Raw genomic sequence first — 13085 nt, 5'->3', positions numbered from 1 at the left:
TAAGACATTTTAAAATTCTGCAAAATTGCCGTATCTCGCAAAGTTAACAACAACATCAAAGAAAAACTTGATCCGCATCTGGATCCGGATCCGCCTCAAAATCTAAACAACTTTTTTATGGCCAATAGGCTACTTCTCCAGAAAAACAGAAATTCGTCTGTAACTTTTGAGATTTTGTGGACAGACACGGGTGATCACATAACCTCCACCCAACTTTGTTGGCGGAGGTAATAAAATATTAAAGACGTTGTCAAGATGAACAGTTTATTGCTAATTGTTTTTGGTTTTTCAGTGCTCGGTAGCTTGAGTGTAGATTCAGGTGTGTACAATCAGACAAATGCCCAAGAAAAGTAGCATCATATTTACCTTCATAAACATTGCTTTGTTCGGCAGTACTTAGTAGGGGTATGAGTAAATAGGGTAATATAAACAAGCAAACTAATGGCCAACTTCGGCCAAGAGAGTTTGTGAATATTTTAGAGTACGTCATACATATTGGCTGGATGAATCCCTCTGGCGTGATAATCAGATGGATAATGAAACACCCACACTTGTAGACTGGGGAAGCTATTTTTACAAAAATAGTTTCGGTGAACACTGCCACCATCTTCAGTGGTCAGTGAAGATGGTGGCAGTTTCCACCGAAACTGTTTGGTAAAAATAGATTCTCCAGTCTACAAGTGTGGGTGTTTCAATATATGTCGTACATATTTATCTCAGTCATCACTTTCGGTTGTGTAGCGTTCGGTTGCAGTGGGAATGAAGGTGAAAGTTTAAACAAGCAGATTAAAATGTCTAGTTTAACCCCTTGAATCCAACGACAGATTTTATTTTATTTAATTCAAATGATTCTCTTCAGCTGAGAGGAGATTTTCCAAAGAATTAGTGTCGATATAGCCTTCGTTAGCCCCTTCACAAGAAATCTTCCTTGTAGTGAATAAAATCGGCTGGACGTAGCAAGAAAAAAAAATCCGTACGTCCAACATGTGACCTGCGTCGCGCCATCAAATCATCAAAGGAACAGGAAGTTAAAATGGATGTGGTGAGCTAATGAATGGGTGGGACGGACTGGGAATGAGATGGGCGGTGGAGCTTTTTTTTTTTTTTTTTTTTTTTAATGCTAGGAAGAAGGAACCAAAGGCCACCAGCCCGCAATACTGTTCCTTCCAAGAGAAAGACAAAGTACAAGAGAGAGCCAGATCCGATCATTTCGAGATGCCTGGAAACACTGCGTTGGAAAGACTGGAGATCATAGCAAGCAACAAATACAGACAGAGGGAGACAGTTCCAGAGTTGACCTGTTGCATACATGAAGGACTCGATTAACGGTTAACACTCTTGCATTAGAGAGTTGGACAGAAAAGGGATGAGAGTTTGTTGCTAGATGGGTGCTACACACCCGTTGTAGAGGAGAAGGGATGCAAGCAGACAGTTCAGAGGAGCAGTGACCATTGAAGCAGCGATAGAAAAGAGATAGAGATGCAGCAGTGCGGCGAAGAGACAGAGGTTGAAGGGATCCAGTAAGAGGAGGAGAGTTAATGAGACGAAAAGCCTTTGACTCTACCCTATTGAGAAGAGCTATATGTGGGGAGCCTTCCCACACTTGAGAGTTGTACTCTAAGCAGGGGCGGATAAAACCCGTGTATAAAGTCAACAACTGTGGAGGGGTAAAGAAGGAACGGAGTTGTCGTAGCACACCGAATCTCTTGGAAGCAAATTTTACAAGAGATGTAATATGATTCTTCCAAGACAAGTCCGGAGTGAATGAAACCCCAAGCATGTTCAAGGATGATGCAGAATTAACCTAAATATTATTAAACAATAATGGGTACTTCTGTGGAAGATTTTGTCGGGTTGATAGATGTAAGAACTGAGTCTTTGATGCATTAAAAACAAGATTATTTTTACCCCAGTCAGAGATACGAGCCAAGTCAGACATTAGGTGTGCCTTAGCCTCATCCCTTGTTTGTTGATGTAACTGCTGAGATGGACGTTGCGGGAAGCAAATGGAAAGGTGAAGGGTGGAGTCATTAGCATACAAGTGGATAGGGTTAGATGTATAGCTTAGAAGGTAATTGATGAACAAGAGGAAGAGTTGGTGTTAGGACAGAGCCTTGAGGAACACCACCGTTGATAGCTCTAGGAGAAGAACGATGGCCGTCTACAACAGAGGTTATAGAAAGGTGGGGCAGAAAGGCAGACTGTGAAAATGAGTGTTGTAGAATCAGTTGTTTGAGTGTGGTAAAGTTTTATGTCAAAATACTCTCCAAGAATGAAATTATCAGAAAGGGCAGAGAAATGGGCATGAGGTACAAAGAAGTGGTTGGGATGAGCGGAAACTGTGTTGGGGGAGTGGGAGGGGAGGAACAAAGAGTCTGTCCCATGAAAGTGGGTGCTGTAGGAAAAATGGACTGAATGCAGTGAAGGTTTATTCAGATATTTCTCCAATTGTTATGATAAAGTGTTCCCCTGAACCTGCCTCTGTTCTAACTAATTTATTCAGACTATGCATACGTACTTCTACAATCCTTAACTCATGAAAAGAAGCCAGTATCCACCCAATTCCAAAGAGAGGAAGTTCCTCTGACCCTTCTGATCACAGACCAATAGCTGCCACATCTTGTCTTGGTAAAGTATTTGAAATTTTAATAAGCACATAGTTAAACATCTTGAATCCAACAACTTAATTAATGATAGTCAATATGGTTTTCACCACGAAAGATCCACCATTGACATACTCAGTCTCGTGACTTGTACCATCCATCAGTCAATTGACTAACATGGAGAAACTCATGCAGTAGCCCTTGATATTTCTAAAGTTTTAGACAGAGTGTGGCATCGTTCCCTGCTGTCCAAATTCCCATGCTATGGACTAACGTCTTTTGTTCCTCTGCTTTCCTCATATCCCAGCAACAGAAAAATAAGAGTAAAAGTATATTCCAATTTCCACTCAGTTAACACCGGCGTGCTGCAGGGATCAGTTCTGGTGCCAACCCTGTTCCTGGTTCATATTAATGATCTCATATCTATCACCCAGAATCCCATCCACACATATGCAGATGACTCAACACTTCACAGTTCATTCACATTGAGACACCCATTTACAAAGTTTAATATCTAACTCTCAGCTCAGTACAGCCATCTTCATAAATCAAGACTTATCTAAGATCAGTGAATGGGGACAAAACTACCTTGTCGCATTTAATGCTAGTAAAACCAAATATATACCATTTACTAATAGACAGATATTGCCAGATTCGTATATTACGTTCAGTGCTACTAATAATCCTATCTCCAAAAGTATTGAAATTCTCGGTGTCTCACTTAACAATGCCCTCAGCTGGATCTCTCATGCCAGATCACTTGCTAAAGCTGCCTCAAAGAAACTTGGATTATTGTACAGATTCTGTAACTTCTTCACTGACGAGCAGTTAGCTATAATTTATAAGAGTCATGTGCGCTCTCAGCTTGGATATTGCTCGCCCTTGTCGAATGGATGTGGAGAGGTTGCACTAAATTAACTTAATAAAATTCATAACAAAGCTGCTGAAATTATTAATAACCCTGCTATTATATATAAACTACCTTCCCTACAAATAAGAAGTAATGTTGCCTCCCTCGCTATTTATGGCAAATGCTCAGACAAAGTTGCGTCCATTGTGCCACCTCTCCATGCCTTTTCTCGTGCTAGACGATCATCTGGTAGAGCTCATGATTGGAAAGTCACACAGCCATGCTACAGAACTTCTACCTATCAGAATTCTTTTATTCCCTGAATTTCATCTCTCTGGAACTCCCTTCCCCGGAGTTGTTTCCCCACAAACTTCAACCTACGGCTGTTCTAGTCCAACTGTTACAGATATTTTATGAATGGAGGATGGCAGTAATCTGGTGTATGGATTTTTTTTATTCATTTGATTTTCCTTCCTCTCTTGTTATTTAAGAAATAAATAAATTAAAAAAATAACAAAGACAATATACGCAGGCTTTGCTGTCACATGCCTGGCACCTTTCGGCCTAATAAAAAAAGTACGTCAGCAAACTAAACAGGTTAAGGGCAAGGAAGGTGATGAATACTGTACCTGGTCCTTGAGTCCCAGGTTGCCTGGCAGGACGTCATCTTCCGTGGATAGAAACCCTGTGTAGGAAAATTATGGTATTAGGTTTATGGTGCTCAACACTCTCTCTCTCTCTCTCTCTCTCTCTCTCTCTCTCTCTCTCTCTCTCTCTCTCTCTCTCTCTCATTGCAGTGCTTGGAGAACTAGAGGTTATTGCTGATTAAAACACCTAGGTCATTTTTCCAAGCCAGTTCTACTAATTGCACTTTCCAAGAAACTGTAGTTGGCTTTCGGATTTATTGGACCGTTGTGTACATCACACTGCATTCCCCAGGTTGAACAGCATTTGCCACTGTTTTGACCACTCCACTATCTTAGAAGTTACTATGTAGTACAGTAATACCTCGATATACGATACCCCTGGATGCGATACCCCGATGGGGGTAGAAATTGCACCATACCCCTCCTAACGATGGCCAAACCCCGGTTTAATGATGGGTTTTGATTTTTCTTACTGATTTTGATGATATTTTAGACTAAAATTGTGTGTTTAGGTAGATTTATAAACTGCTTTTAGACTTCAATTAATGTGTTTTAGCCACAGGTGGGGTGAACACTGTCATTTTGGGGTACAGTTTACTAAGCTTGATTTTTTCCAGACTTATATTTGACGATATTCAGATTATATTTGTTGGTTTAGGTGAGTTATTTACAGGTGTTAGGCTTAAGTTAGCTTCCTTGAAAGCTGTTAGGCCATTTTGATTGTCTTTAAACCTGTTTTTCGGCTCATCTGGGTGAGTTTTGGACTTGGTTTGGGGGGAAACCCAGGGCTAGTAAACAGTCCACATTGAAATACATGTTAAAAGTACCTCGATATATGATACCCCGCCTAACGATGGGGTTTTATCTAACCAATTAGATCGTTAAACCGGGGTATGCCAGTACTTCTGTAATCTCGAGCAACGAGGCATTGCCATCTAACTTTGTGTCGTTTGCAGTTTTTGCAAATCTGCCGATTCTCACATCTTCATCACTGATATAATTGATAATAAACTGAGCCCTGCCATACTCCACATGTGACTGACACACTGCCAGAGATTACCCTATTAACCGCTAGCACCAGTGTGTGTGTGTTCTTACCTAATTGTTCTTACCTAATTGTATCTTTACAGAAATGAGTCAAGCTCGTACTGTCCCATGTCTTAAACCATATTTATCGTACATATCCTTAAATTTGTGAATTGTTTTGGCACACACTATTTCCTTTCGGTAATGCATTCCAATGATCAGTTGCTCTGTTTGGGAAACTGAATTTCCTCACGTCCTTATCACCTCTCTTCTTATGCAGTTTTTTGCAGTGTCCTCCTGCTGATGCTTCCCCATATGTTAAGTAATCATTTATGTCTATTTTCTCCTACCCTGATATGCATTTTTTTTTTTTTTTTATGCGAGGAAGACGGAACCAAAGGCCATGAGCCCACAGTAACAGTTCCCTCCAAGAGAAAAACAAAATACAATATAGAGCCAAATTCAAGATCCGATCATTTTGAGATGCCTGGACACACTGCGTTTGAAAGACTGGAGATCATAGGCAGCAGGAAATACAGACAGAGGGAGACAGTTCCAGAGCTGACCTGTTGCATAAATGAAAGACTGGGAGTAACGGTTAACTCTTGCATTAGAGAGTTGGACAGAAAAAGGATGAGAGTTTGCTGCCAGACGGGTGCTACGCGCCCGTCGTAGAGGTGGAGGAATGCAAGCAGACAGTTCAGAGGAGCAATGACCATTAAAGTAGCGATAGAAAAGAGATAAAGATGCAACAGTGCGGCGAAGAGACAGAGGTTGAAGGGAATCAGTAAGAGGAGGAGAGTTAATGAGACGAAAAGCCTTTGACTCCACCCTATTGAGAAAAGCTGTATGTGGGGAGCCTCCCCACACATGAGAGTTGTACTCCACACAGGGGCGGATAAAACCCCTGTATAGAGTCAACAATTGTGCAGGGGTAAAGAAAGAGCGGAGTCGGCTTAGCACACCCAATCTCTTGGAAGCAGATTTTACAAGAGATGTAATATGATCTTTCCAAGATAAGTCCCGAGTAAATGAAACCCCAAGCATGTTCAAGGATGATGCAGGATTAAGCTGAATATTATTAAACATTAGTGGGTATACCTGTGGAAGATTTTGTCGGGTTGATAGGTGTAAGAACTGAGTCTTAGATGCATTAAAGACAACCATATTATTTTTACCCCAGTCAGAGATACGAGCCAAATCAGACATTAGGTGTGCCACAGCCTCATCCCTTGCTTGTTGAAGTAACTGTTGAGATGGGCGTTGCGGGAACCGAATGGAAAGGTGAAGGGTGGAGTCGTCAGCGTATGAGTGGATAGGGTTAGATGTACAGCTTAGAAGATCATTGATGAATAAAAGGAAGAGAGTTGGTGATAGGACAGAGCCCTGAGGAATACCACTGTTGATAGATCTAGGAGAAGAACGATGGCCGTCTACAACAGCGGCTATAGAACGACCAGAAAGGAAGCTAGCGATGAAGGCACAGATAGAAGGATAGAAACCGTAGGAGGGCAGTTTGGAAATTAAAGATTTATGCCAGACTTGATCGAAAGCCTTTGAGATGTCAAGTGCAATGGCAAAGCTTTCGCCAAAGTCCCGAAAGGAGGATGACCAGGAGTCTGAAAGGTAGGTGAGAAGATCGCCAGTGGGGCGTCCCTGACGGAACCCATACTGACGATCGGAAAGAAGGTTGTGATAGGAAAGATGCCTTAAAATTTTTCTATTAAGAATTGACTCGAAAACTTTTGAAATACAGGACGTTAAAGCAATTGGACGATAGTTGGAGGGTTGGGAGTGGTCACCCTTCTTTGGGACTGGCTGAATGAGAGCAAACTTCCAGCAAGAAGGAAAGGTACAAGTTGACAGACAAAGGCGAAAGAGTTTGCCTAGGCAGGGTGTAAGCACAGAAGCACAGTTCTTGAGAACAACAGGAGGGACCCCATCAGGCCCATATGCCTTGTTAGTACTGAGGCCAGTGATGGCAGAAAATACATCAACTGAAGAAATTTTAATGTCAGCCATGAGGAAGTCAGAGGGGGAAGTGATGGAGGAACAGCACCGGAATCGTCTAAGGTAGAATTGGAGGAGAAAGTCTGTGCGAAGAGATCTGCTTTATCAGTAGAAGAAATAGCTACAGAACCATCAGAGTAGAAAAGAGGAGGGAAGGATGATGAGGTAAAGTTGTTAGAAAGATTTTTGGCAAGATGCCAGAAGGAGCGGGAAGAATTCGAGTCGGAGAGTTGAGAGCATTTAGTATGGATGAAATTATTTTTAGTAGAGCGAAGAACAGACTTAGCACGATTCCGGGCAGAAACGTAAAGATGATGTGATACAGGGGTGGGTTGGCTCCGGTACCTTTTGTAGGCCCTCTCCTTGTTGCGGACAGCATTAGAACAAGCGTGATTAAACCAAGGCTTTCTTGCATTAGTCAAAGGATACGAGAAAGGAATGTATGCTCCCATGCCCGAGAGAATAACCTCCGTAATGCGCAAGGCACACTCAGATGGCTCACGGCCATGGAAGCAATAATCATTCCAGGGAAAATCAAAGAAGTACTGCCTGAGGGCCTCCCAGTCCGCGGCTCCAAAATGCCACAGACGACGTTTCACTGGAGGGTCCACAGGCCGTACCGGAGTGATGGGACAGGTTAAGGTAATAAGATTGTGATCGGAGGAGCCCAACGGAGAGAAAAGATTAACAGAGTAAGCAGAAGGATTAGTTGTGAGGAAGAGGTCAAGTATGTTGGAGCTCTCTCCAAGGCGGTCAGGGATACAGGTAGGGTGCTGTACAAGCTGCTCTAGGTCATTAAGGATAGAAAAGATGTAGGCTTGTTCACCAGGTGGATCCGTGAAAGGAGAGGAGAGCCAAAGGTGGTGGTGAACATAGCATTATCATGTCATCTCTTTTCCTTCTCTCCTGTAGTGTTGGTAGATTCAGTTTATTTAGTCTTTCTTCGTAGCTTAGATCCCTTAAGCTTGGTACCCATCTTGTAGCGGCCCTTTGAACTTTTTCAATCTTGTCTATGTGTTTTTTGAGATGAGGACTCCAGACTACTGATGCATACTCCAGGGTTGGTCTGATGAATGATGTTATTATCCTTCTTAGCAGCTCTTCATTTATGTATGTGAATGCTATTCTCATATTTGCAAGCAGTGTATACATGTTCCGTACCTTCTCACTGATGTGGTCAGCCGGAGATAGTCTGTTATTGATAATCACTCCTAGGTCCTTCTCTCTTTCTGATGTGTGTAGGGTTTTATTTCCTAACGTATAATCCCAATCAGGTCTTTTTCCACTTTTACCAAACTTGATTACATGACACTTGTCCACATTGAATTCCATTTGCCATGTATTACTCCATTCATGAAGTATATTTAATTCTTCTTGTAGCTCTTTACAGGAGTCTGTGTTAGTAATTCTCCTTTGTATTTTTGCATCATCTGCAAACATATTTAGATAGCTTTCATTTCCAGTGTTACTGTCTATATCATTTATATACACTAAAAACACGATTGGTGCCAGCACTGAACCCTGTGGTACTCCACTAGTCACTTCTTTCCATGATGAGTAGTTTCCCCTTAGTACTGTTCTCATTTCTATTTTTTTTTTTTGAGAAAATCTTTCATCCAACAAAACAGTTTGCCTCGAATTCCTCCTTGATGGTGCAGTTTCCATAAAAGTCTTTGGTGTGGTACTGTGTCAAATGCTTTCTTGAAATCTAAATAGATACTGTCCACCCATCCTTCTCTTTCCTGTATTGTGTCTGTTACTCTGTCATAGTAGCTCAACAGATTAGTAACACATGATTTTCCTTTTCTGAAACCAAACTGTCTTTCTGTTATCATATTGTGTTCTTCTAGATGATTTACCCAAGCTTTTCTTATAAGCTTTTCTAATACCTTGCTTACAACACTGGTCAGTGATACTGGTCGGTAGTTGAGTGGATTTTGTCTATTCCCTTTCTTGAATAAGGGGACAATATTTGCTTTCTTCCAAATATCAGGTAGTTTACCCTGACTCAAGGATTTCTTGAAAATTAAAAATAATTGTTTACTTAACTCCCTTGCACATTCTCGTAGCACCCAACATGAAATTTCATCAGGACCATTTGCTTTTCCTTTGTCTAATTTACTTAACTCCTCCTGTATTACTTTTTCTGATATTTGTATATCTGATAGTATGTGTGGGCATGCATGTTCCACATAGTCCCTCTCAAAATTTTTTTCTTCTGTAAAAACTGATTGGAAATTCTTATTTAGTACTTCACAAATATCTTTCTCTTGTGTATAGGTGATCCCCTCGTCCGTAATGGATTGTATTATATCTTTTACTTTGGTTTTGCTTCTGATGTAGCTGTAAAATAGCTTTGGTTGATCACTACTTTTATTTATGATATCCTCCTCAAACTGTTTCTGGGCTTCCCTCCTTATTCTTGTATAATCGTTTCTTGCCTGTTTGTAATTATTATATGCCTTTTCACTATTGTGTCTTCTGTATTCCACAACAAATCTCTTTTTTCTTTTGATTTTTTACATTCTGTATTGAACCATTTCTGTATTTTCTTATCTGCTTCTTTGTGCTATGGGATATACAGCATTTAAATCTTGTCCTCTAAGCTCATTTTCCCAATCAGCATCTAAGAAATGCTTCTTTTAAGTCATGATAATTTCCCTTTTTATAGTTTAGGCTCTTTTTGTAACTTTCATTGCTGTTAACTATGTCATATGCTATCCTGCAGTTGCAATTTAGTACTGCATGGTCGCTTTTGCCGAGTGGAGGGTGATATATTAAACTGTCAGTATCATTTTCTTGCCTAGTAAATACATCTAGCATTGAAGGTACATAGAGTCCTCTTTTTCTGGTGGTTTCCCTCATATGTTGCGTTAGCAAAAACTCTTGCACGAGATCCAGGAGCTTTTGGTCCCAACAGCTTTCTTGGCTTATTATATCTAGAGTATTCCAATTTATATTTGTATTAAAATCTCCAGTTAGTATAATTCTTTCCGATTTCTCTTCCATTTTATGTAGTAATGCTCTTAAACTCTGAATTGTACTCTCTGCCAGGTCCTCATATTCGTCTCTTTCCCATGTGTTTGATCTGGGTGGCATGTACAAATTGGCTACAATTCCTTTCCCTTCAGATGTGTTGATATATACAGCAATCAGTTCTACTTGTGAGGGTATATCTAGTTTTATTTCATTGACTTTTAGATTTTTCTTAGTTAATATTATAATTCCTCCTCCTTTTTTTACGTTTCTGTCTCTTCTCCATATATTATATTCCTCTGAGTTTAGTATGTCATTTGATATCCTTGGTGTTAATTTTGTTTCAGTTAGGCATATTATATGTGGTTCATTTTCTCTGACAATCATTCACCTCTAATAATTTAGTTACCATTCCATCCACATTGGAGTACATCAACTTAATCATCTTGTTTATATACTTGTCATGACATGGTTCTACTACCTTCCTCCTTTTTATTCCCTCCTGTTTATGTACCACTTTCGTACCTGCAATCCTATTACTTTGTAAAAAAAAAAAAATATGTTCTTCTCTTCTTCTGATCTTCCCTCATTTTTTGTTTTTGCTTCCTTCCTCTTCTCTTTCAGCAATTCCAGTTCCTCTTGTGTTAGGCATCTTTTTATCCATACATTTTTGAACTCCTCTTTTTCCATAAGATTCTTTGCATTTTTTAGTATCTCCTCCACGGTGTTTACACTCTGGAAAGTTACCTTTAGAGGTCTTGACTTCCTTTTCTCGTATTTCCCTAACCTTTTGTGTTCCTCTATGTCTTTACTACAGATTTCCTTTGATGTGTGTGTGTGTGTGTGTGTGTGTGTGAGAGAGAGAGAGAGAAATAATAAAGAACCAGAATAAGGATAGGCAGAAACTGAAAGAAAATGCAGAAACAAATTAGAAGAAAATGAAGAAATAATAAATGATAGCATTTGTTGACCTACAGTTCACAGGATATTTTAGACTTTATACTGACCTAGAGTGCCGAGACGATACTGCATCACCACCAACACGACATCGCGTTTCATCAAAGGCAATGGTGACCCGCCCACCATATCAGGGTAGCCGAGGTAGTACCCACCACCATGTATGAACACCATCACAGGCAGATCAGAACCATCCACCTGCAGAACACCAGAAAACCTTTTGGTTCTGTTTACAATTGTAAAGACTGAGATTTTCTTCCATACTATGCAGAGATTTTTAAGAACGATTTATTACAGGCCGACCAAGGTATAATCATGGTAGTCGACTTGTCGCCTGCGTTGCTGTCATCAGAACAAGATCGACCACTACAGTTGGTCAGAGGACTGTATAGTTCATCATGGCATGCCTTCACCAGTGGGTGTTTTACAACCATGTTCTGTGGACATTGGTCAGCTCAGCTTATAGCAACATCAACAACAGTAGAGCATGACACCACTACCTATCTTGCACCACTACTACCAGTACCGTACCCTGCACTAACACCTTATCAGCACCGTACCCTCCTCTACCCCTACCAGGACCCTTCACTACCCATTACCAGTATATCATAACCCTTTTCTCCACCTCTATCACCAGTACCCAACCCTCCAATACCCCTCCCCCCCACACACAAACCTCAACTTCCTTACCTCTCAATGCCTTCTGGAAACTCGCACAGCCCTCTAGCCCTCCTTCCACCCGGGTCCATTACCCATCACAGCCCACGACAAAACCCCCCACAGTTTTCCACTCCCCCCACCCCGAAGTAAACTTCTCTCCACAAAACCCGTCAACCCTCAGCTCCCCATCCTCATATAATTCCATGCCCTCCAGTAACGTATCTACCTTGCAACCCGAAGGCCTAGAATATGAATCTTGGGCTGGTTACTGGTAAGATTGTTGGACAGATTTTTTTTTTTTTTTTTTTTTTTTTTTTTTTTTTTTTTTACAAGTAAAATTAGGAACCTGGTGTAAATTTTTTAGCTGAGGTTCCCAAACTTTTCCTGGTCGTTCTCCACTTTGCTGGAAAAACTTTGAGGATTCCCCTCCCCCAGCACCCAAAGCTGGTAATTCCTCCCTTTGTGAGGTTATTTAAATAACTCTACACTGTAGAATTTGGGGAACATTTTAGATGTTTTGTATTTTTATGTATCATGATAAATGAAGACCAAAATTCTGACTTAGCTGTTTTAAAATAAATAAAAAAAGCAAAAAAGAATTTGATCATAAAATACATCGTCTGTGACGAGCAGCACATCAGAGAGATTACTTTGGCCATTTTGTTTATATTCTCCGTAGAATGTCCTACTTTACCTCCATGGGGGGATTCTCCCCTATTGGGAACCCCTGTTTTAGAGGAGCCTGGATGTAAATTCTAGAAGAATACTAGAACAGCCTTATTTTCTGCCCTACCTACCCTTCATGCTGTAGACAGGCATTTATTCCAAACATTCTCCAATCCTCCACAATAACCCCTCAGCCTCTGTCCTTCCTTCTTTTACCAATACACTACCCTCATCCCCCTGCCTCCCATGCCATACCTTTGGAGTATACACGTGCAGATACAGACAATCCTCTTCGCCATTGACCACCACCTCACCCTTCATCATCGCCTCGAAGTTCAGTTGTGGACACATGGACGGCTGGAAGGCCTCCCTCACCCCCGTCCATGCCTCCGCCGGTTCAGGGTCCTGTGTGAGTGAGGAGTTTGGCTCAGCTCGGGTAAAGGTGGCTTGCATTAGGTTAGGCTGAGTTGCATTGTTATAAGCTGGGTTGGATTAGATTACATTAGGTTAGGTTGGGTTGAATTAGGTTACATTAGGGAAGGTTGGGTTGGGTTAGGTTACATTAGGTTAGGTTGGGTTGGGTTGGGTTACATTAGGTCTGAGTGAAATTAGGTTGGGTTACCACACAATCCTCTGTCATCCGTCATTATTCTCGCCTTCTTCTACCCTTTTTGGAAAGACTTTACCTTT

At 41.0% G+C, this 13085-nt stretch overlaps 1 protein-coding gene across 1 annotated transcript in view; it reads right to left on the bottom strand.

The window, feature by feature from the left end:
* LOC145406872 (cocaine esterase-like) overlaps window positions 1–13085 on the bottom strand; it is a 51592-nt gene that overhangs the window by 32147 nt on the left and 6360 nt on the right. The window contains exons 3-5 of the mRNA XM_080277987.1: window positions 12651–12800; window positions 11120–11267; window positions 4083–4138 (exon numbers count right to left, since the gene is read on the bottom strand). Of these exons, the coding sequence (XP_080134113.1) occupies window positions 4083–4138; window positions 11120–11267; window positions 12651–12800 (354 nt within the window). The remainder of the gene's footprint in view (window positions 1–4082; window positions 4139–11119; window positions 11268–12650; window positions 12801–13085) is intronic.

The sequence above is a fragment of the Coenobita brevimanus genome, chromosome 71, assembly GCF_032717465.1.
Source record: "Coenobita brevimanus isolate Jiangsu-jjx chromosome 71, ASM3271746v2, whole genome shotgun sequence".
NCBI lineage: Eukaryota > Metazoa > Arthropoda > Malacostraca > Decapoda > Coenobitidae > Coenobita > Coenobita brevimanus.
Note: the sequence above shows the minus strand (reverse complement) of the source record. Positions and strands in the feature narration are given on the sequence as shown.